This window comes from Poecile atricapillus, chromosome 3 (assembly GCF_030490865.1).
Source record: "Poecile atricapillus isolate bPoeAtr1 chromosome 3, bPoeAtr1.hap1, whole genome shotgun sequence".
Lineage (NCBI taxonomy): Eukaryota > Metazoa > Chordata > Aves > Passeriformes > Paridae > Poecile > Poecile atricapillus.
The window spans coordinates 29,594,748-29,619,797 of record NC_081251.1 but is presented as its reverse complement, the minus strand read 5'-3'; the positions used below and the strand labels follow the sequence as shown (position 1 = coordinate 29,619,797).

The window sequence follows — 25,050 nt, the reverse complement described above, 5'->3', positions numbered from 1 at the left end:
AAGATTCTGGTATTCTTTCTAAGCCCTGCCTCTCTGACATTCCTTCATATGCCATACTCCCTATTGTTATAGCTTCAAGTGACTTCCATGTGCTGCTCTTCTTCCAGCTCCTTATAGACTCCTTTCATGCCCTGTGGGTACCTCTGGATGCCACAATGGAAATAGCTGCATGGGGGAATAAGGCACTCAGGTGTGTGGTCACTTGGGCAAACTTCTTGTGAAAACAAATTGGTATTTGACCTTCTTTGTTTCTTAGTTGGCAGAGGTTTCATGTGACAATCCTGGTGCTGATATGTTATATTCACAATCGTGCTGGACCACAAGGGTCCCTGGGTGTATCTTTCTCTTGAAGGGTTAAAAAACAGCATCACCAAAGCTTCACTGCCTTAGGCATCAAAATTAGACATTATTCATGTCTAATGAATACTGTGTGTGATCCAGCCACGCCCTTTCTAACAATAGATTTAAAACCGTAAACTGCGTTAACACTGAAATTAGCAATACTGGGAATGTGATTTACAGCAAATTGGGATGAAGCTGATAGTTCATTACCCAGTTATTTCTCCAGGCATTTATCAGACAGCAGAGATTATTGCATTTCCTATATTCCACATTTTGAAAAATCTGGAAATCTAGGGTGTTACTAACCAGAATATCACTAGATGAAACCTTACAAATGTATAAGAACAACCTAGCATACTTTTCCATACATACATGAATTTTCACTGTGCTTCCTTTCAGGACCTTCTGGCTTTTTATTACCTTTTCCTTGATCATGCACACAGATTTGTTTTTCTCTCTCTTTTTACATCCAGGTGAGTAAATATGAGTAAATGTCTTTGTGTGTCCAAACATATGTAATAGTCCCTTTGGAAAGGGAGTGCTTTATCAATGACAACAGAACAGGAGTTTGCTTAACAGTGCCTATGTGTATGCCTTGGAGGTTAGAATACTAGCAATGAAAACCCTTTTATATAACCTGTTTTATTAAGAAAAACCATCTGGGACTTCACCAGACAGGCTTCTTCTGAGGTCACCTCAGGAGTAAATCAGTGAGAAATGGAAATATCTTCTTTACAGAGCAGGGATTCCCTTCTTCTCAGAGCTTTTAAGTCTTAACACCCTATCAGGGCCACCAGCTTCCTCACACCTTCTGGTACATATAATTCATTCCCCTGTCTGGCTGAACAGCAGATCCCACCATTCAGAGACTGGCTTTGCTGAACTCACATCTTCTGAATCTCCCTGCCCTCATGCTGGTGAAAGAAGCAGCCTTTAATTTGCTCTCTTGGCTTCTTTATATTTGGCTGGCTCCAGAGGTCCGCCCTCAGAGCCCACCAGGACACACATGTCCGTCCAGCCTCCACCTCCTTCCCTTGAAAAGATTAAAACCAGCCCAGAGCCTGCACCTCCCTCTCTGCTGGGTCCTGGTGGGGCAGGAGCAGCTGTCTGCACCCACTGCTGCACTCCTCTGTCGGACTGATGAGAGGGAAGCAGGCAGTGTGACGATATAACCTGCGTATTCACATGAGAGAAGTGAAGAAATCCAGCAGTGAAGATGAAAAGCCACTGGTAAGAGAACAAGTGGGATTTGGAGACATCTGTAAATAAGAGATTAGAACAGTGAAAGCTGTCCTTGCCAGCATTATATGAGGGGACAACAATAGAAAGAGCTTTATTGACATGTTTTATTATAAGGCAAAAATAAAATGTTGTCATGTAAAGAAATTATCTTGTCAAAGAGATTGTCTTGCCAAATCTGTTAGCAAATCCTTAACTGGTATTTTATATGTTTAATATGCATGGCTTGGAGGAGAAATTTAATAACAAAACCTGTCAGAAGCTATAGATTCATACTGGAGTTTTCATTCTGTTTACAGGAAAATTACAGCTTTCTTTTACCTGTGTAGTTTTCTCTGGTCTTTCATCTCAGCCACCATCCAGCACCAATCAAGTAAGGAGACAGATTTTATCTACATTTTATCTTTGTGTAATTTTGAATGTCAAAAGAATTATTCTGTGTTTATTCAAAACTAAAATTCTCTGTAACTAGCCATCACACAAAGTGAGAGCTGTCTATGTGCATTTATGTATGTGTGGATGAATAGAAAGATATATATGAAAAAAAGGGAAAAAAAGCAAGAGCTGTGTGTGTTGCTTTAAATTTGCTATTAGATGTATTTTTAAGGTAAGGATTAAAATCTGGACATAGATGGTAAATACAGGACACAAACCTTCCCTGTCTTTCAGTGCTTCTAATTAGATATTCTTCTGCTAGATGTGGTAATAAACTGGTTCTATTTTATTTGCTGGGCATAAAATGTGAATGGCTGGATGTCAGCCATATGTCTCATCAAAGAATATAGAATGAGGTCTTTTCTAAGGTGTAACATGTCAACCTGAATGTTCTCTTTAAGCCTATGTTGTCAGAAGGAAACCCACATTTAGGGTTGAGCTTTTGCAGCACACAAGAGGCTCTCTGTAGGTTAGAAATGTTTCTCCTTCCAACTTCCACTCTTCGTTCTTCCCTACCCACACTCTGCTAACGTTTTCCAGATTGACTTGGTACTGGACTTGTACATGGATCTTAAACTTTTCAAATAAATGCTTAATTTTTCCTTCCTCCTTCCTTTATTCTGGGCATTTTGTAGGTCTTATGGTCATGACAAGGCTTTTTGAAAAATAATATTCTGAAAAATTGGATTTTTAGGTTTAGTTTCCTCAAACAAATTTCTTCTAGGTTCTCATTTGGGTAAACAAAAAAGGCTGTAAATTCTTCTTGCCACCACCCTGCATTTCATGAATGTTCATTTTCTGATCAAATCTGGCACAGAGGAAGGTGGGAAAGCTTGGAATACCAGAGAGGATAGAAAAGATGCCAACTGATTCACAACAACTCTTTTAGTTGGCATGAGGTTTGTTTAACTTTCCTTGGGAGTAGGGAGACTGCTGATTTAGGTAACTGACTTTTTTTTTTAAGTTTGCTTGAACCACAAAAAGTTACAACCCAAAACCTTACACAGCAGGCCTTCTTAAACTATTACTATTTCTCAACAGCTCGGCAAGAGAAGAATTATTGTAACACTCTCATTTAAAGGCTTGAAAAAAAAATCAAACAGCATATCAAATTACTGTTTTCAATTTGGAGGTCTCTAGAAAAAGATGATTATTTTCTTTTACCTCTTACTTACTGAGTACAGTTTAAATTATTATATACCTTTAATTATTATTATTTATAACTCTGTTCAATTCATTATAATCTTACAGTTGTTTCAGTTAATTTTATAAGGTGATCTGCAGCAATGTGCAGGCACATGGTTAGTAAATTCACTTTTTTTTGCAGGACTACCAGTTATTCTGGGTGCCAGTCACAGAATTGATATCTGCCCAACAATCAGGATTGGCCAAGATGACTTACCAGGCAAGTAGCATCCAGACTTTTTCAGGAAAAAGCTGCTGTTCAAAAAAACTGTCAGGTTATATTCAGCTCTTTGACAGCACCATTCTCAATTTAAAATGAAAGCTACATTATGGATGTGTATATTCTTTTTTCTTGCAGGCTTTGACCTGATTTCTCAGTTTCAAATAGAAAAAGCTGCTTCCCAAGGAATTATAGAGAGAGTAGTGGGATCCACTTCTCTACAAGTAGCTTATAAATTGGGACCCAATGTAGACTTCAGGATACCAACCAGGTAATGCCTTCCTTGTTTGGCTTTAAAATACAGATATTTTGCAATCTTATTTTTTTGGTGGTTGATCTCCTACCAGTTAGATCACCAAATTCGAAAAGTTTTCAGAAGGGGAAGGAGGAATTGAACTTTTTTTTTCATTGCCACCACCAGATCAGACCAATTCCATAGCAGCAATTTCAGGGACTTCCACTTTCCTCTAGCCAAAGACATTGCTCAGAGTGACTCAGGATTTGCTGATACTAAGGCATTCATCGCTTGAAAGTAATGTCAGAAGCTGCAGATGACTTGAAATAGGGAGGCAAATAAAATGTAACAGGAGGAGAGGGAAGAAAGTTTTCTTAAAATATTGATACAAAGGGATCTTTCTGATCACGTAAGGATTGCAGGGGCCAGGTAGGATAACAATTCACTGATTCTGAGGTAAGGGTGGTTTTTCATTGTGTGTTTGTTTTAGGTAACAGGTACATGAATGTTCCTGGCTGGTTTATGGTCATTTATCTATAAAAGTTGAATGTTATTATTTAGCATGTTACAATGGATTTGTGATAGAAGTCAGGATTTAGGAATCTAATTGTGTTTGTGCATTACAGACCAGACTTGCTGCTGGTGAAGGAATAGAGACGGTACAGCAGGGTAGAGATGTCTTTGCCAAATTTATGCAAGTCTGGATTCTGTTCTAGCATCTTATGTAATTAAGAATGCATCAACTTAGCAAATAAGTGACAAGACCATTAAATGGACTACTGTTTCAGCTAGGAATAATTGGATTGTGAAGCATTTCTGTCTTATTCCAGCTATAGCTAACAGCTATTCTTGCTGCAATCCTCCCTGGCTCCTACCTTCATAGCCACCAGATTAAGCTACTTTAGAGTTTAAGTGTTAGGTTACATTGGGCTCATGGCTACTTTCAGTCCCAGACACAAATCAAGGCTGCTATTGCATGAATGTGAATCCAAACACAGACAGAAAATGCGATCGTCACTTCACTAAAAGTTGGAGATCCTCAGATAAAAGCAGCAATATTTTCACTTTTAAGAGAGTTTAGACTTATTGCTGTAGGTGGTTCTAGTGAAATATGTGTTCGATGTACACAAGTTACCCCTGAACAAGCCGATGTCAACTGCCTTACTAGAGCATCCGAGCTGACTCCTGCCATTGGGGTCGTTGGCCCAGGAAATGGATTTAAGGTTTGGTTCCCGACCGTGCTCCGGTGCCTCAGTGTGCTGCTCCTGTGTCACGGAGCCCGAGCTCGCCGCTCTGCTCCAGAGTTATTTTACAGCTTGGTCCTCCTCTCGGAGGGAGGGGAGGGAAAGGGAGGGAGGGAGGGAGGGCAGGGCCGAGCTGCCCGGCTCCCGGAGCTGTCCCTGCCCGCGGTGCTGAAGCGCTGCTCCTCGGGCCGGGCGGCCGGGGCTCACGGCCAGGGCATCACCCTCCGGCCCCCGCCCCCGCCTGGGAGCTCCGGCTGCATCGAGAGGACGGGGAGGGAAAAACAGGGTGATTTTGGGAAAATGACCGGCATGGACTTCCTGAGCTGGATGGCTGATACAGCCCAAACGCCATAGGAGCACTGGGGAGGGACCCTCATCAAACATGTTGGCAACAGGGAAATAACTTTTTAGGCTAACACATGATGAGCTATACTAAGGCAGAGGAGCCCATTTTAGCGTGGCTATGTGGTATGGGAATGAGAGCTCAATTGAATGGGCATGGCTCAGCACTCAGTCTTTGATGCAGCAATAGCTTATGCCTTGAAAAACTCACAGATCTTCCTTAAAATGCTACTTACTTCTAGCTTGGTCTTTTTGCTGCTTTGCAAGATTTCCCAGACATATATGAACAGAAATGATTGCACACAAGTAATTACTCAGCTTCTCCCATCATCCAAATAAATTCCCATTGGCCAGTGCTTCTTCTAGAGTAAAATCCGCTGAAGGATCAATACAGTGTTCTCCATGAAATGGTGTGGTGTAATAATGGTGTAAAAACTTCGTGTCGAACTGCCATGACATATAGCTGTTTTCGCTGGACATGGTGAACCCATCATTTTTCAATTTAATCTATGTGCATATTGTAGACATCTACCAGTTAGTAAGTACAAAATTAATCCCGTTTATTGGGATAATAATAGTGTTTATTTTTAATGGAGATCTTAAAAAAAATATACTGCCACAAAGAAATATGTTCATGACACATTTTTTGTATGTGGGAAAAGGGCTAACCGTCTTTTTGCATTGGACAAAACCTTAAACCTTTGACTTCACAAATGCAACTGTCATAATTACACACAGATGCACACACAAAACATCCAAACAAAATAGGGAGGAATTTTAAAAATGTTTTATCAGTAAACTTGAAATATCCAGAGAATTTCAAAGGCTGATTTTCTGGCCATTTATTTATTTTTTTTTTTTTTTTTTTTTTTTTTCCTTTGGGAATATTGCTTTGTGAAGTAGTGCTCCTCAAGCCCATGTGCTTGAAGGTCTGACTTTTCTACACTTAGCCACCAAAGCTCTTCAGGTGCTTTTCCTTTCACATTGTGAGTAAGCTATCCCACCCAGATACTGATGATGATGCTGAAACAGAAGTGACAAAATGAAGCTAGGAAGCTAATTAGGTCATAAGAGAATTAATTAGCTCAGAATTGGAACTTTCTGAAGAGTAAAGATCAGCTAAGGGTAATGAGTCCTAACAAATGGCTTCTGGTTAATGACTTAGGACAGATGTTTTTAAAAGTGCTGAGCTAAGTTTTATTGTTATTGCTTGTTCAATTGCTGCTGGGTAGTTTCTGCCAGGTCAGCTGTGATTCTAGGCAGCTTCAGGAGATGGGTTAGAAAGAACCCTCAACCCTGGGCATGTGATACTGCATTATCATGAGAATAGCCGCAGCAATTTCCACAGCCACTTCCAGTGGGTTGTGCTAATGTTTCTAAAATCTTTATTTAACAAGGATTATTTAACAAGGACTAAGTTAAGTCAGGGAGCAATGGAGTTCACCTAAGCAATTAACTCAAAAACCCCCCCAAATTTAATAAACAGTTACTCTGTAGAATTTAAATAGGTATATAGTTGGACTTTTAACATACTTTTCTGCTTTTAGTGAATCCTGGGGTCAGTGTGATGGGTCAGGGCTTTCCTTACCTTGGTTGTATTGAAGCCTGGGTAGGACTTAGCTTTGAAATTTCAAAAAAATCTTCCTGGTAAGTACTCAAAATACAGGATTAGTGAGAGTTTTAGGTATTTATGAAAAAGATTAAAAGAAATAGCAGTGTCTCAGAAGTTCCCCTGCATGAACTACAAATGTTTCAAACTTTCCACCCTCCAATACTTTAAAAATTTAGTCAAATATTCAAATATCTGATAAAAAAAATTGATCTAACCTTGTATTCAAGAAACAACTGAAGCAGTTAGTAACAGTACAAGTTTACGAGGAAAGCAGGACTGGAACACTTTCTTACAAACTGAAGGAAAAACCTAAATTAAATAAAAAGATCTGATGGCTTATATCCCGAACAATTTTAATGGGATAGGAAATAGGTCAGGAATGAATCTGGATTTTGGCCTTCAAATATGTTTCCATATAAATTATTTAATCTCTCATTTACCTGAATCTAAATTTAAAATTGCTTGGTTCCCTTCCATAAATCAGTGGAATTGGAAACAACTATGTTAAAAATAATTTACAGAAATAATTGGAGTGCTTATAAAGCTATCAACTGTTCAATAAAATTACAGAATCCATCACTCTTTGCTTGGCAGTGAGATGGAGGAATAGCTTCTCTACAATTGTTTATTTAAATGTCATGCTAAATTTGCCATGGTTTCCAAATATTTAGCATTTTAAGTTACTGACTTCAGAAGGGTTTTGCCTGTATAAGGATTACAGGCTTTGGAAAGAAATGTGTTCTGAAATACAGTTAAACCACTAAAGGATCATTACTGTTGGAGTAGCTGAGATGAGAGTATGTCTCTGCATTGCTTGTAGAATTATAGGTGTAAATGTTACACAGTAAATCACCCCTGCAGAGTACCTTTCTGGTGATGGGTCATGCTTCACTGTGTTGAGTCATGATACTGATACTGAGTCTTCAGTTTAAAGGCAGCAGTTCTGATTGGTTATTAATACTTTTTAAAATTTGAATATTATCCATGTTTGTGCACTGAATTTTTATCTTTAGTGTTTGATATACATTTCTTATAACTTAGTTTTCTCCTTCCAATGTCAGAAGTTACTACATTATTTCTCTTTGCATATCTTCTGAAAAAGTGAACATATTTCTTTCCAATTTTAATGTCTGAGAAAAGGAGAACCCATATAATGTCTTGAAAAGCACTAAATCTGTAGCTAATTATGGTATAAAGAATTAATTTGCCAATCTGGTATAAACAATATTCTAATCAAAAAGTATGTTCAAATACTAGGGTTTTTTTGTTTCTTTTGTTGTTTTGGCTTTTTGGCAGTATAGTTGTGTCAACTGAGGTTGGATGAGAATGTGTGTGATAGTTAAAGAGTATTGGCATGACAGCAAAACTTAGCAGTGCACACAAATAAAAAAAAAACCTCTTGACAGAGGACTGCTTCTTTTAGGCTCAGTGTATCAGACACCCTGGAGTCATTGAACTTAAGAGAGAAAGCTGAATCTCACAAGGAGGCTATTTAAAGATTACCTAACAATACCACCTTCAGTGCGGTAGTAGAAAAACCAGCTCTCCTGCAAGAACAAATGAGATTCAGTAACTGAAGAGATAAATGACCCAGCTGAGTCAAGTTTTAGCAGTAGAGGATTGAAATACTTTTAAAAGAGATACTATAGAGGAAAGACACAAAGGGCCATAAAGGATGTGGTGAATTCGATCAGAAGCTCAGTGAGAGTGAAGGTATGCCTGGATAGAGAGAAGAATTATCTTCCTGGAGCAGAAAATAATATATATGCTCATTGTATAGGCCAGAAACCTAACACAGGGAGGGATGGGGGACAGTAAACACTGCAAAGGGCTCAGAACTGAGAGAAAGCTACAATATCCAGATGTTGATGTTTGCATCTGAGATGGAAAGATACAAACAGAAAATAAATGATGGCAGAACACAACGAGTTAGATAAAATCCTATTAAACAAAACCAGGTGGAGCAGACTACTTCATCCTCAGTCAGGAAGCGATTCAGAGCAAAGCACAGACAGATTAAAGATACTGGCAAGGAACCCTCTTCCAAATTTGTGTATCTCCACGCCTTATATAATGAGCTAAACTTTTCAGCTAAACGTTCCCCTTCCTTATACCCCAGCTCTCAGGTGTATTCAAAGGCTCGTGGGGAAAAGGAGAAATACCAGCAGTGCGGGTACTTTATTCGTAAGAGGAAGCTGCTGCCGCTGCCAGGCATGCCGTGTCCTTGCTGAAATCTGCTGAGGCTGTGTCGCTGCCTGCTGGAACACAGCTGCACTACAGCTAGAGAGATTGTTTCTGGAAGTACTCACTTTCTAAATCAGTATCATTGAGCATACAGAATGAGAGCTGACTTACACAATTTTTCTGCTTCCCCCCCTCCCCCAGCCTAATCCTGAGATTCACTAATGCTGTCTAAATAGCTGCTGAGATAGGGTTGATCTGCCACTCAAAAATCATCTTTGTTCAAAATGTCTACTTGTTTGAGAAGTTATTCTAATGAAAGCTGGGACAAAATAGCTCTGCATATCTTCATGCTTAAAAAAATTATTCAAACTTATTCTTAAATGTAGGTAAATGGCAAATGATGTATTGATGTCAACTGGCTATAACAATAGAGTTTTATGATCCATGGAATAAATATGGAAAGACCTATTTCTTATATATTATACTGGATTCAGTGATACATTTGAAATAAAAAATGACATTACTGTTTAGCACAGTGACACAGCCAGTGTTACCTGTGTTTTCAAATCTCACCTTGCAGGAGGTGCTAAAATATGAGATGTTTTATATACGGCAAATCTGTTCCCTGCTACTTGTAGTCTTGTGGTTGAATGTCACAGGACATAATACACTTTGAGTGTGGGTTCTCACCACATATTTGTCAATGATTTCTGCTAAAGTGATAGCTTATACCTTAACAAAAGGGTTATTGGCAGGCTGAACAAGAAAATGCATTTGCAAAAGACATTCTTATGCCTTCAAAATCGCATCAGATCTTCACTTTCTCCCTGGTCATTTTAAAGTCCTACTATGATTTTGTAAGTCTAATAGTGGGAAATAGGATAATTGTAGGATATATTTTCTATATCTGAAGTAGGGGTTACTTGTTGCTCCATCCCTTATTCTTAGAATGGGTTATAAAAATTATAAAACACTGGAAGAACCCACATTTCTGAACCAGTTCTTTTGCTGTTAGTAACACCTTGTTTTGAGGCTCAGCATGCAGAAGTGCACTGATACAAGGATGGTTAAGATGTGGTTCCACTGAGTAATGGTTTCTTCTTCTCTCTGGTGGTATGTGTAGTTTTCAGAACAAATAGAGAACAAATGTGCTGTATTTTAATTCTACACAGTGCCATATATTCCAACGGATTGCCTGATGAATATTCCTTTCTAACTACTTTTCGGATGACTGGGGCCACACTTCAGAAATACTGGACTATTTGGCAGATTCAGGATTCTTCAGGAAAAGAACAAGCTGGAGTGAATCTCAATGGTCAAATGAAAAGCGTTGAGTTTTCTTATAAAGGAGCAGATGGAAAGCACCAAACAGCATCATTTTTACATTTGCCTTTTTTGTTTGACTCCCAATGGCACAAGCTTATGATTATTGTGGAAGCAAACAGTGTCACACTTTTTATTGACTGTATTAAAATAGAATCCTTAAACATAAAACCAAAAGGGAAAATCAACACTGATGGCTTTGCTGTGCTTGGAAAACTTAAAAATAATCCTCAGATTTCAGTTCCGGTAAGTTTCAAAATCTTTTATTTCTTCAAAAAGTGCTTGACATTAAATATGGAGTTTTGTTTTGTGGAATGCATGTTTGAATTATCTCTGAAAGCAGAAATGGCAGAAAGTAACTCCTTGGCAGGTAAGTACTAGCTGTGTTTTTTTAATTTTGCACTTATACCTTGTAAGTTAAGAGATGACACAGGCTATGTCTAAATTTCAATAATGAAAATTCTTAGACATCCCTGTACTTATTAAAACAACTTTGGAGTAAAAGAGTGAAGTGAGACATAATTTTAAACTATATCTCCCACTGTTTGCAAAAAAATGTGGACAAAGGTTAATAAATGTTGTGTACATCTGAAAGGGAAAATATTGCAACAAAAGAAGCATCTCATGTCTCAGCACCTCTGTAGGTTTAGTTGCTGTATTGCACTGGATTGAAATCAGTTTTACATGAGAATGCCAGCAGAAAGCTGCCCCATGTGTCTGAAGGGATGTATGTCGCTGCTGCACGCTGTGAGAGATGTGGGTTAGGAAATTTCAATAGCTGAAAATTTATAATAATTCTGTTGAAAACAAGAGTTAGTCATTGAAAATGTCATAAAAAAATAATCAGCTGGAGCTGATAATGTGGCAATTAGCATATTACAAATTAGCATATGTATCTTAGCTTTGTTAACTTCTCTGAGCGATACTGATGGATAGGTGGGATGATGAAAACATTACACATTACATACACTCTATGCATGTTAGTAGGATAAAAAAAATTCTATGCCAATGTTGTTTTCCTCTTTGGAAAGATGGATTAAATGCAGAGAAAGCTACAGGTATTAATGCAATAATTTTACAGCACCTGGTAGAGCAAACTGTGCCCTCAAGTCAGACTCCCTTTAAAAATGAGGAGGGTTCCTTTGCGTGTTGAAGTAGAGATTCCAAATGGCAGCTGACAAATGAGGAGAGAGATGTGGTATCAAGGGCACCTTGGCCTTCTGTTGGTACTCTGACTGACCTTTGGCCAGGATTAAAGAAATGAGGAAAAGCAGAAGAGCAATTTGGAATCTTATCCTCTTTCCTCTCCAGCCTGTGTTTTGCACAGACTTGCTCTTTACAGCAAGGTATGCAAATGAGCAACATTGATCACCCAGGGCTCTTCAGTCCTTTGGTGGGGAAAAGTGACTGGCACTGAGTTCTGCCTTGCCTGTGTTTAAGACTGTACATCTTTAGGCACCAGTGTAGGGCTATGGTAATTATAAGACAACCTCCTTTATGGATAAAACAAAAAATGGAATTAATTTTTATAATTCACCATTTATAATGCAAAATATTTGTTTGTAACTTTAGCATGTGTCTGAGAAGATTTGGTCATGTAAAGTATGTTTTATGAAAAAAAGTAAAATCTCTGCATGATATAGGTTTTAAAACAAGAGTATAAAACACACTTCTTGACAAAAAGAAAAATGAAGCACCAGAACAAATTATCAGGGAAGACAGAAAGTATACATGACTCTATATTATTAAACTGAGTTTGGATGTCTAAAAATAATACACTTTATTTTGGACAGAACTGACTTAGGACTCACTGGATTGAATTGCATGGCCTGTGCTGGGAAGCCCAAAAAGGCAATGGTAGTCGTTTGACCTGATATTACAATAATGTAGATTTAGGAACCCCATATCCTCTGAAATGATGATAAAGGAATTACATAATCAGACGGACTAGTAATTTTAAAATGTCTATTTATATTGCAGAAATTTCTGTTTTAGCTGGTGTACTTTCTTTATCTTTAAATTGTCTAAATAAATCTGTGTTTGGGACTATTCTAGTCTTTAACTTGCTTGACTATAAGTTTAAATATCTCAACAGTCTTGGTTATTTAATATCCTCTAGGCACAGCTTTTTATTTACTCTCAGGCATTGTTAAAGTATATTACTTCCAGTGGTAGAATTTTAAAAGGACATAAATTATGTGTTTCCTATCCTTTTTTGCAGCGTTCTGGTGAGGGCCCTATTTATCTTGCAGAATAGGTCAACTTCTCAGAGGTGCACTGTAATACATATAATTTTAAGAGGGATTCTTTATTGCTTGTTATTACTATGACTGCCTATGAGAATAATAGATACAGTTCCTCTAGAAACTGCATCTTTTTACATTTACTGCTCAAATTTTAACTTCTGTGAGATAACATAATTGGCTTAATTCCTGTGATTTCAGAAGCATTAGCATGGTTTTTTCATAATAGACACTAAACACTTTTCTAGAAGTGACTCTTGGTCATTATTTAATTGACATTTAATGATGCTAACTAGCTCAGGGAAGCTACATGACTTGAAACACCTAAGAGGAAGCTGCTTGTCAATATTTATTTAACAGGGATTAATTTACACCATAGAACAGATTGTGTCTGTGTACTGTAAAAAGTCACATCTTGGTTTTTTTTTCACCCTGTGAAATCTCACATTCAGAAGGCTGAACCATATCTATGGAAAGCCAAATAACACTGGAATTGACTGTAATGTTCAAAGGCTTTAAACAAAAGGTGCAAGGAAAATGAAGTTCTAAAAACTATCTGTACCAGAGATGTCGAAAAATGGATAAAATGTTTAATATAGCTCTGGAACGAGATGCATTGAAAAATATGTAGTTTATTCTTGGTCACTTTACAAATGTACAAACAGTTGACAACAGACCTCTCTTAGAAGAAACAGAGATATTCTTGACAAAGTATTGTAGAAAATCTCCACATTGCTTAAAATTGCTTAGCTGAGTTATACTTCCCCAGGAGGGATGACTTCCCCTGGATCATCACCAAGCCAGCAATAGCCCAGTGGGGTTCAGGGAGCCAGATTTCCTAGAGGAGACCTACAACTGTGCCCTGAGGGTCACAGTTTTCCTTAAAGCCTATGGTACTAAATGCACCCCTGTGGCTGATTTTATACTGAAAACACTACCCTACATATTTAGGTCTTGTTTGCATTTTACCTAACCTTCACCTCTCTCAACTAACACACTAATAAGGCAACTGAATTATGTGGTTGATATTGAGATGTGCAACGATGGTGGGCATTTGCAGGAATTTCTGTAGAACTTAAGAGGACAAAACAGTCAGCAGTCAGACACAGTTAATTGTATATGTGCTGACTAAGAAATTAAGATGAAACAGATATCCTGTAGGAAACCTGCAAAATATATGTCAGGAATACTGACCTATGGGTCTTAAATATTCTCTGTAGTTTAACTCCAGATAGCAACTAAGCTCCACACAGCCACTTGCTCACTCTAACCCATGGTGGGATGAGAATTGGAAAAGTAAAAGTAAGGAAACTTGTGGATTGAGATAAGGACACTTTAATAGGTAAAGCTGAAGCCATGCACACAAGCAAAGCAAAACAAGGAATTAATTCACCACTTTCCAATGGCAGGCAGGTGTTCAGCCATCTCCAGGAAGGCAGGGCTCCATCACATGTATAAGTGACTTGGGAAGACAAAGAGTAGACAAAGACTTGGGAAGACTTCAAACTCCCCCCCTGCCCTTTCCTTCTTCTGCCAGCTTTATATTCTGAGCATGACATTGTATGGTCCGGGATGAGCTATGCTGGCTGTGTCACCTCCCAAGTCCTTGTGCACCCCCAGCCTCCTTGCTGATGGGGTGGGGGTAAGGAGGAGAAAAGCTTGACTGTGTCCAAGCACTGCTCAACAATAACAAAATCATCCCTTTGCTATCAACTCTGCTCCCTGCACAAATCCAAAACATGGATCCATACCAGCTACTGTGAAGAAAATAAGCTGTACCTTAGGCAAAACCTTTGGGTTTAAAAGGTTACATTTTAATACCTTTGCTTTATGATTACTCCTAAATTATCTGAGGTTAATTTCTGAGAACTTTGTGACTGTGCTTAATCCTTAATAACACTGTATATTGATATCAGTAGAATGCCTACATGAGATGTCTTCAAAATCGTGGCATCCTTTAAATCAGCTTAACATAATCAACAAGGTCATCGTGAAACTCTGGCAAGGGAAAAGATGCCTTGACAGCAAGGCTAGAATATATTTGCCCTTCTCTCACCTCTCCTAAATCAATGGGAAGCCAGTTGTATCTTTTACTACCTTGCCACCAGAAGAGTTTTATTTTTCATTTTAAAAAAGAGTTAGAGAAGTTTTCTATCAGCTTTTGTTTTATATAGCCTCAAGGCAGACAGAGTTAGCTTTCTTCTTTTCACAGCTGGTACACTGCTGTGTTTTGAATTTAGTGTGAGGATAATGTTGACAACTTACTCCTGTTTGGGCTGTTGCTGTGGTGTGCCTGCCTTGTAGTATTAAATTAGTTCTTTTATATGTATATTATAGCACTCAATTGGCTATTATTATGAAGGTTTGAAAATGAGAACTGGATAAAGGGGGGAAAAACTTGGCTCACGGATGGTGGTGTCATTTAACAGGTAAAACGAACTAGGGTACTGTTTCTGTTGTGCTCCAGTCTCAGCACTCTGGAAACTGGTGACTGCAAAGCAAACAGAACAGCAGAGATGCGATAAAGAGTATTTTAGAAGTGGCAACACCTCGGCCGACTTATGCCCCCTCTTTAAAAAACCTCCACAGGTAGGGTTAAGGGAATGCAGGGCGAAGCGCTGCTCCACCTGTAGCTATTGACATTAAATATCTAGCGTTTAACCCTCTGTGTAGAGAGCCAGTATTCCACCTCTTACAGTGTCTGACCCCTGACCCGAATTAACATGATCTTTCCTCCTTTACCAGTTCGAGATCCAGTGGATGGTGATCCACTGCGACCCCCTGAGACCCCAGCGCGAAGGCTGCGGCGAGCTGCCGGCTCGGGTGAGAGACCTGTCCTATCCTGCCCTGTCCTGCCCTGTCCTGTCCTGCCCTGTCCTGCCCTGTCCTGTCCTGCCCTGTCCTGTCCTGCCCTGTCCTGCCCTGTCCTATCCTATCCTATCCTGTCCTGCCCTGTCCTGCCCTGTCCTGCCCTGTCCTATCCTATCCTATCCTGTCCTGCCCTGTCCTGCCCTGTCCTGCCCTGTCCTGTCCGTTCCCGTCCCTCCCGCCGCTGCAGCCCACGGGAGCCTCATTTTTTCTACCCCTTCCTGGCCGGTGATGCTCTTTTTTACCATACCTGCCTGGTATTCGATGCTTTTAGAAATCCAACTCCCCAGAGCAGCCGCCGCCGCCTCATTTTAACCCTTCCGTGACCTGCTGTCTGCCTCGCCGCGGGCGGGCTGCTTGCCTGGGGCCCCTGTGGGCGCTGTGCCCCGCGGGCAGAGGGGCTGTCGCTGACGCCCCGCCCGGCACCGGGAGCCTGGCCGGGGGACACCCGCGGGCTCGGGGTCCGGCCCGACAAGAGCAGGGCAAAGGGTTAAGGCTCTGCTGGCACTCCGTCCTCGCCTGCCCGGCCGCCAGCCTTCCTCCAATCCCCGCGACCCTGCCCAGGGCCGGGCCGAGCCGGGAGGGGCTCCGGCCGCGCTCACCTTTCCCCGCCTGCCCCGGCAGCCGCAGGCTGCTCCCTCCATCCATGGCCCGGCGCCTCCTGCCCCTGGGGCTTTTCCTGCAGGCGCTCTGCCTCGGCCTGGCTCAAGTGAGTTTGTTCTGACTTTGACTCTGGTTTGCTGTTTTTTTTCTCCCTCGCAGGTAACCCAGACGGGAGTCGAGGTAAGTGCGAGGGAGCGGCCGGAGCTCGGGGTGCTGGTGCAGAGGGACCGAAGGCTGCTTGCTCTGCAGTGCCCTGTCTCTCCGGAGGCTGTCTGTCTGTCCCGGAGGCTGTCTGTCTGTCTGTCCCGGAGGCTGTCTGTCTGTCCGTCCCGGCGTCTCTCTGTCTGTCTGTCCGTCCCGGATCCCCGCTAGCTGCGGGTGCCACGGCCGAGGCGAGCTGGCCGCAGGGCAGCGGTGCCGCCGGTGTGCCCACCTGGTGAGCGCACGGCGGGCTGCACCGGCGGGGCTTGAGCTCCACATGCAGCCACTGCCGGGGGAACATTTCTGGGAACTCTCTTGTGTGGAGGAAATGTGTCCAGAGCCGCAGTGCCGTGCGAACCAAGGGACCAGGCTCAGGGCCTGGGGCAGTCTTCTGCTCACAGAGAGTCCCGTTGTGGGGCCGCGGGCAGAGCGCACTCCGAGGAGAACAGAGCCCCCCATTATAGGCACGGAGACCTGTAGCAGCCTTTCCCTGATTTCCACAGGCTGGCGGCGCCTGCTACCTCCCCTCGGGAGCCCGGCGCTTTGAGAAAGTGCTCTGTAGATCTTAATGTAATCCTGAGGAACCAGGGGAAACTGCTGAGCTTGTCAGTGAAGCAGGGAAAGGGTTGTTTTGAATTTTCTTCGCTTGTATGAACTCTCAGGAAGACTGTCTCCCTTGTGTTGGCAGAAAGAGCAATTCATGTAGTGAATTTTGGTTTTTGACTCTCAAATATCACTTTTATTTCTGCCACCCTGTCATTGCCATGTGGCATTCATGTCCTGCTGGGTGGGGAGCAGAGCCCACCTGGCCCTGCCAGCATTGTGGTCACAGTGGCTGGGCCCAGGGAGGGAGGTTTAACACCTTCCCCGTTCCTTAGGTGAGGGCAGTGTTGCAAATCCTCATAGTGACAGTCAAAATAGGGTATACGTGTGATATACATGGGGTGAGGATGCAGGTCATTGTCACAGCTGTGACCTCCTGACTAACCCACAGCCTCTAACTTGCTGATCCCCCCAGAATGGCTCTGTGGTTTGTCAGGCTCTAATTGCTCCTTTTTTTTCACTCCTTGTCAGAGAGGCCCCCCTGGTCCACCAGGCCCCCCAGGTCCACCAGGGCCACCAGGAGTTCCCGGTATTGATGGCATTGATGTAAGTGTTTCCCATGCCCTGTCTAGGAAATAGGAAATGCCTCCAGGTGTATCTGTGCTGTCTGTCAGCCTTTGATCTTCAGGAATTTGAGTTTGGCTGCAGATATGTGAAGGAATTGATGGGTCGCATGCTCTGTGGTGGGCTGGAGTGAGGGGAGAAAGCAGATTTTCAGATTATCTTTGGTATAGAAAACTCAGGATTATTTATTTTATGTAATCAGCATCATATGCTGTGGTTATCTGCCATTAATGGGGCGTAGAGGTTTTATAAATCTAATCTCAAAAGGGATTACATAGAATCATTCATACTGAATCCTGTTAAGGATTTGTGGTCTTATTCTTGATTGGAGCTACTATGTGTGTTTCCTTGATTCCTGTCAGAAGTTTCTGTGATGATTTCTGATAGTCTGTAGTAGAAATTATGTGGATTTAGTATTTATTTTCTACAATAAGAGTCAGTTCAGGATTATTTCTGATAATCTGTAAATCAGTGATTTTCATGAAGAACCATAAAAGATTATTGCAATTCTGACTAATACCTTCTTTTTCATATCTTGGTAGGGGGAGAGAGGCCCAAAGGGCCCCCCTGGTCCACCGGTAAGTCATTTCAACTACTTTTCATTTGTTTCTGTGGGAGAAGATGTTTTGAGTTTTGCTTCTGCTTCCCCCTGTGAAACATGCTTAACTGTCCATTTAAATCCTGAAGGGTCCAGATGGGGATGCAGGCAAGCCAGGATCCCCTGGGTTGCCTGGAGAGCCGGGAGCTGATGTGAGTACACTTGATTTTCTAAAATTCCTCTCCCCCACCCCCCAATTTTTTTTTTTTTTTAAATTTTCCCCAAGAATAAAGAGATAAAGCACAAGGACTGTCGGTGTTGCCACCCAGCCCCGGAGAGGGCGCTGGGCTGTAGTCTCAAGGATCACTCACGCTGTGGCTCTGGAAGCCATCTCTGGTCGCAGAGCAGGGCAGAGAGTGCATGAGGAGGGTGTGCTGATGCATCTTCCCATCCTGCAGAAAATAGTAGAGAAGATCAAAGTTTCAACATCATCTAGTGTTGATGGCCTGTTAAGTCATGTCTCTGGAATAAATATGCGTCAATAAAAATGCCTTCAAATTTTTGGGAAACTTCATATTTCTCTCTTGAGAGCTCTGTTAGAAAGCATTTTGTGTTACGAAGCAAGATTGCTGCATTAGTACTTAGATGTTAGGCCAAGAAGTAGGCAAGCTTATGTTTAATTTACATAAGCTTTTAAATTTTAAAAATCTAAAATGCCAAAAATGAAGATTATATACCATAAACAGTGTGTTAGAGAGTATTGCAAATTATATAAATGAAAAAGCCTAGTATCTATTTAATGTTGCACTGCTGTTAGAGGTTAATATTTGATTTGCTTTTGGGAAGAGATTTAGTGGATATGGAGCTGGAAGAATCTTTAATGAAACAGTTCCAATTTCATACCTGTAAGAGGAAATGGACTTTGTGAGTGACATCTCATACCACTTCACTTTTCCCTAAAAACAGTACAGGCCCACAACCCATTTGTACATGCCAAAACCTTATAAGCAGATCTTTAAAAATCATCGCCTCTTACAATTTTGACTTAAGGCATAGTTTTATTTTCCTTGCCAAAATTCATGGGAATACAGTCCCATGAAACGGAACACACTAAACTCATCTCAGCTTTTGGTATCTGTTCACACTTATATAGTTCCATATATATTAGTAGATGAGTAGAAATGTAATACCACAGTACAATCTTTTGAAATATTGAAACTTTTTTATTTTTACTCAAAGAAGAAGAGTGAGACCTTATTGTGCTTCCACTTTGTGTTCAACTTTTAACTGGTTTAATTAGATTTATAGTACCTTCTGTGTTTAATTGGTGAGGCAGTTCTGACTATTTAAATCTCATTTTATGTCAAAAATTATTTCAGTGTCAAGTTTAATAGACTGTAAAAAGGTACTGTACAGTAATTGCTTGTAATGATCATGTAAGCTTTCAAAATCAAATTGTTGGAACAATTGTGTGAACAGTGAATTGCTGGAAGCGTACCAAAAAAATAAAAGTATTAGATAAATGTAAAAGGAAAGCTCTTCTGGATATCTGGAAATTTCTAAGCCATATAAGCTGACTATAAAATGAAACAAAAGGAAAAATAAGAACTCAAAATTAATTCCTGGTTATAATATCATGTTTAGTTTCTGATTTTAGGCAGATAGACAAATTGAAAAGGTTGATTTAAATTCAGCCTGGCAGCTTTCTGGTTTTTTTTTATTTTGTGGTGGTGTTGTCAATGAAATTCTTATCTGACATGGACAACATTGAGAGTTTTTGTTCTTAACCTTGGCCATGAAATAAATTCAGTAATCTCCCATTAAGAGGAAATAGGATCATGTGAGATCAAATGGTTAATTTAATTGTGATTTAACTAAATAATTCTTGAAGATACATGTCACAGGCACTGATGTTTGTCACCAGAAGCTAGTACTTTCAACTTGTGCAGTTCTATCTGTACAACTAAATAAATACTTAGATTGCAAGTCTCCTGCAGTTACTAATTTCATTTAATAGCTTTGTTTCTCTATGTTTTATAACGTTTTCTGTTGTGATTAAGAAAAAACACATAACCCTTGCATTAACATTGTATATCTTACTTCCAAAGGGATTCACAGGACCTGATGGCTCACGGGGAGCCCCAGGACCAAAAGGACAGAAGGTAGGAACAAAATTATGCATGAAATGATGGATTTTTTTAAAGCAGCATTTTTGTTTGTCTCTATGTGACTAATAAGATGCTGCAGCCTTTCTTACAATCCTAGGATACCTATAGACTACATATGTACTGGCCCTTTTTCACACAGCACAAAGAAGCTTCCATTCCCACAGCCAGCAGGAAGGAATGGTGGCTGGCATTACGTTGTTGACATTAAGGCTGAGCATCTTCAGTAAAGTTGAGGCCCTTTCCATCTGGTATTGCAATTGTGTCGTTGTAATATGCAGTGGGAACCAGAACTGTGGAACCTGACTGCATCATCATCATCAAACAAAGTATAAATCAGAAGTCAGTTACAAGCATGCTTGAGTTTCTGGGGGGGTGGGGGAATAAAAGGCCAGAGGCTGTAGCATTTTAATACTGAGAAGGTCTCTCCTTTTTATCAAGTCTTACTGAAACCAGCATAGCATTAATGAAGTGAATAATACTTGCAGACTATGTCCACTAAATGATGCCCTCCAAAAGGTGAGAGAACATCTTCCTGTATATTGTTTGCAAAACTTGATGCTAATGCCTCCTAAAAACTCATTTTTTATCTTTTAAAGGGGGAGCCAGGACTGCCAGGTGCTCGTGGACTTCCAGTAAGTAGTGCATTTAGCATACAAGGAGGATTTTTACACCTTAAGTATTATTATGAAGACTTCTTACCACTAAACATAGTGAAGAAAACCCCAAAACTATTTCTGAGGTTTCAAAGAACTTATAAGTTACAAAAGTGGTACTTTAAGGAACCATTTTGTCTTTATATCTAAGTGTGCAAATATTACTGGAAGGTTATGTTTGGTTTGTATGCCGTAGAAAATAAAGGAGCATGTGTGATGTAGTTCCAAGTTTTGGATTTACACCATTCTTTTCCATCTCTTTGTGAAAATGCTATGGATATGAGAGAGCCCATGTTTCATTCGCATATAGGAGTCTACAGTTATTCCTGTTTTCAACTTTTTTTGCCATGTGTTTAAATGTCATCACTGAAGTGCAAATTCTGTGAGACTCCTTGTGCTGTTTTGCAGTTTTGTATGAAAACAGGCCAAAATATGAGAGAGGATATGCAAAGAGTACTGTTCAGTTGGTATGCAGATGGATCTAACATCCATTTTTAGGGGCTGAAAAGAATTGTGACTTTTAGGAGTTTTGCTGGTAGAAGAAGTGAATGATGGTTGGCATGTAGGAATTTAGCTTAGGAAAAAACCTCAAGGAAGATGATTAATGGAACAAGATAACTAGAATAAATTATAATACGACTGCATATAATTGAAATTTAATTAAAAATTAGATTAAATTTGGAGAAATTATTTAAATTAAATAGAAGAGTATGGTGTTCTAGTACAACACTCCTTGTGTATTTGTATTTTTGACCTTTTCCTATTAATTCTCCTTAAATTTATATTTAACAAGTATCATGATAGTTGGCCAGAGAGAAAATTTTGAAGTTATTCTTGAAGGTGTGACATTATAGACATGTTCAAACTCAAGAGGAATCACTCTGTGGACACTTTAATTTCCCTGGATGCTCATTCTTACCTGAAAATTTGGAAAATAGGTAACATAATGGCTGGCTTCTCTGTAGGCTCAATATGTGAGTTAAATTAGTTAAATTTAGTCACAGAAAATGGCGGAACTGAGGTAGGATCTAGGTAGACTGAAGTGCTTTTCTTTTTTTTCTTCCTTGTTTTGTTTTTGATGTCAACTAGATGGGGAAATAATTGTAATATGTAATGCATATTACAACATCTATCTGCAAAGAAGAGGTAGTTAAACTCTTTTGGGTTTGTTTACTCAGGTGATAGGGGAAAAAAATTATTAGAGGGGTGGACCACCTATCCTGCAAGGAAAGGCTGAGAAAATTGTGATTATTCAGCCTAGAAAAGACATGGCTTGGGGGTGACCTCATTGCAGCTTTCCAGTACCTGAAGGGACCCTACAAGAGGGACTTTTTACAAGGGCATGTGGTGGCAGGACAAGGCTTCAACCTGAAAGAGGGTAGGTTTAGATTAGATATTAGGAAGAAATTCTTTGCTGTGAGGGTGGTGAGGCACTGGAACAGATTGCCCAGAGAAGATTTGGACGCCCCATCCTTGGAAGTGTTTAAGGCCAAGTTGGATGAGGCTCTGAGTACCCTGGTCTAATGGAAGGTGTCCCTACTCATGGCAATTTGAACTAGGTGGTCTTTAATTTCCCTTCCAAACCAGGCTATTCTATGATAGGAAAAAATGGGGAAATAAAACTGAATTATGGAAATACTTGGTTAACATACATGATTTTAGCTCACCATTTACAGAATAGTACAAGAATGATTAATATCAGACCCTGATATTAATATCAGGGTGCATAAAACATGTATAAAGAGGGTTAATCTCAATTTGGAGGTAGAGAAGTAAATTTGGGAAAGCAGAAAACTAGATCAACTTGTCAACTTGCTGATTCTTTTCAGAGCAGCAGGACTTTCGTCACCATATTTTGAGACTGTAAAAGCAATAAATCTAGTAAGATTTTTGACCATTGTTCAAAGCTGAGTGCTTTTGTTTGCCCTGAGACTTTCAGTCTTAGGGTGATAACGCTTCAGTGAACCTCAGTAGGGATTGCCTTTGGAGTTGCACTGCCTCTGCTTAATAAGCAACTGAAGCTTGTATTTTCAGGTGAATCCACAGGAATATTTATAATGAGGACAAGGGAAATCCAATTTATTTAAAAGAAGAGAAAAGATGGATATACTTAGTCAATTCATGTCATTACCCTTGTATTTATTAAGATTTATCCTTAGACCTCACATGTTAGGAAGAAGCCTAGTGATTGATTTTGTAGCTCCAAGGTTGTTAACTCATATGTGCTGAGTCCATATAGAGAGATAAATGATCAAAATAAATCTCCTAGGAAAGCCTGTGTAAATGCAGTTTTCCCCCTGAAGAATGGCTGTATGCTGCTGAAAAAGTTTTGCAGCTACTGGAAGATGGCCAGTGCTGGTCATCAGACTTTTAGTGAGATTATACCTACTAACAAAATCCACAAAAATGAAAAACCAAGCTAACAACAACAAATCTCACAACCCTTCTACCAAAACAAGCAAAAGACCCCCTGTATATCTCCAATACAACCCACTTACCATGAAAACAAAACAAACAAACAAAAAAAACCCCAAGTAGGAATGGTAGTGTCAGTGCGATGGTTCTAATTTTCAGACTCAGAGACTTTTGGAGAAGCTCTTACTACAAATGTGAAGTAATGGGGCTGTTTAACCTTTGTACTTCTTTGGTTTGATCCATGAAACCTCATTTACCAGGAACATAGTGAGCACAATTATGAATCTGCATACTGCCTACATGATTAATTGAGTGCTTAGGTGTAATTACGCACTGCTTTGAATATTGTCAGTGGCTTTTTGCAAGTGGAGTAGTCCCTGGATAGTTATCCAAAGACTTCATTTTTCACAAAACCTCTTGCTTAAGTTATTAAAATGCTCAGTGCAAACAGAAAATCAGAAGCCTTGGGTACAGCACTAATTAGATTTAAATTATTATCTCTGTTCTTCATGCTCCTCTAGTGATATTTATCAGCCAAGTTAGGACTTCTGGATATCTTCAAGAATTAATATTAAGGACATAAAGTTTTATATACAGCATTTGCTTCTCTGCTTCTGTCAGCTTTTCTTCCTCAGAATGTACCTTGGCAATCTTTAGTTATCACCTCCTTTTTTTGCACGTTTTTTCCTGCTTCATAATTTTGTTTTAATTTATTCTCTTTGTCTCATCTCATTTGGTGGATAATCTTTTAAATGATGGACTTACAAAGTTCTTAGAATTTTTGTGATTAATTAGAATAATTTTTTTATTCAAGTAATTTAAATATGCTGATGTCTCTGACCTGTCCTGGTAGATGGACCTGGGGCTGATACTCCATTCTCTCTTTTAGTTCCCTCTAACTTTTCTGTGAGCTGATATTTTGCTAGTGGTTTTAACATTTGGCATATGGGCAGGACTGTGTGTATTTTTGTGGTGGATGGCAGGGCTAGTTACCAGATTACAGGGTAGCCCCTGAGGCAGGAGATCACAGACTCTGGATTGCTGCCCAGGCCTGTGCACCCCATGTGCTCTGTGGGTCCGATGAGCACCCATAGCAGGCAGCAAGCACCTGGGCATGTAAGGCTGCGGTCCCAAGCTGTGTGGAGAGACTTTCTCTTCAGGACACAGAGGAAGGAACACGGGCAGCTTGTTGGGAACTGCTCTGTTTATGTCCTTACTGATAACTGCCCTGCAGCTGCTCTCAGCCTTGCAACTTGGTCTGCTTGTAAGGAGTTCATGGGCAGAAGGGTGGAGAAGCTGTGTGAGGAGGCATTGATTGCTGGGGGAGAGTCCCTGCTTTTTGCAGTCTCAATTGGGAAGGTGAGGAGATGCAGGGGAGCAGTCAAAGGAGGGGACAGCCTTCTGCTGAGTCACTGTGTGGGCTGGACACAGTAGCTGTAGCTTCTTTTGGTATCACTGACCTTCCCTGCCACTGTTAGGGGCTGTGTTAGGAAGGGGTACTCCAATGAGACCTGCAAGCAGGTGGTTTCTTTCTTCCAGAGTCAGGGCACATTATATTGTTGAAAATGTGATTCAGTGAAAGCTTGATTTGTATAATCAAATATAGATACGCACAATATGATGAATCGTAGCAAAGTAGTGTGAAGCAATAGAAAAGGGATTACGTAGGCTAAGCAAGCTTCCTTTCTTCTGTGGATTAAATGGTTAAAATGTAATGATTCCGATGAATGCTTAAATTTTTCCCTGTGTTATACCGACTTTTCTAAACAGCCTTGCAAATACAAGCCCAGATTGATATTCTGTGGCCTTTTTACTCGCACTCAGCCCAGGTGC

The 25,050-nt window shown here is 40.3% G+C and overlaps 1 protein-coding gene across 1 annotated transcript in view; it reads left to right on the top strand.

Moving 5' to 3' along the window:
- The first annotated feature begins 1,558 nt into the window (after window positions 1-1,558).
- Window positions 1,559-25,050, top strand: part of COL9A1 (collagen type IX alpha 1 chain) — a 62,309-nt gene continuing 38,817 nt past the window's right edge. The window contains exons 1-12 of the mRNA XM_058834725.1: window positions 1,559-1,572; window positions 1,881-1,954; window positions 3,344-3,421; window positions 3,560-3,692; window positions 10,211-10,607; window positions 15,350-15,427; window positions 16,235-16,255; window positions 17,351-17,425; window positions 17,986-18,021; window positions 18,131-18,193; window positions 20,090-20,143; window positions 20,746-20,781. Coding sequence (XP_058690708.1) covers window positions 1,559-1,572; window positions 1,881-1,954; window positions 3,344-3,421; window positions 3,560-3,692; window positions 10,211-10,607; window positions 15,350-15,427; window positions 16,235-16,255; window positions 17,351-17,425; window positions 17,986-18,021; window positions 18,131-18,193; window positions 20,090-20,143; window positions 20,746-20,781 — 1,059 coding nt within the window. The remainder of the gene's footprint in view (window positions 1,573-1,880; window positions 1,955-3,343; window positions 3,422-3,559; window positions 3,693-10,210; window positions 10,608-15,349; window positions 15,428-16,234; window positions 16,256-17,350; window positions 17,426-17,985; window positions 18,022-18,130; window positions 18,194-20,089; window positions 20,144-20,745; window positions 20,782-25,050) is intronic.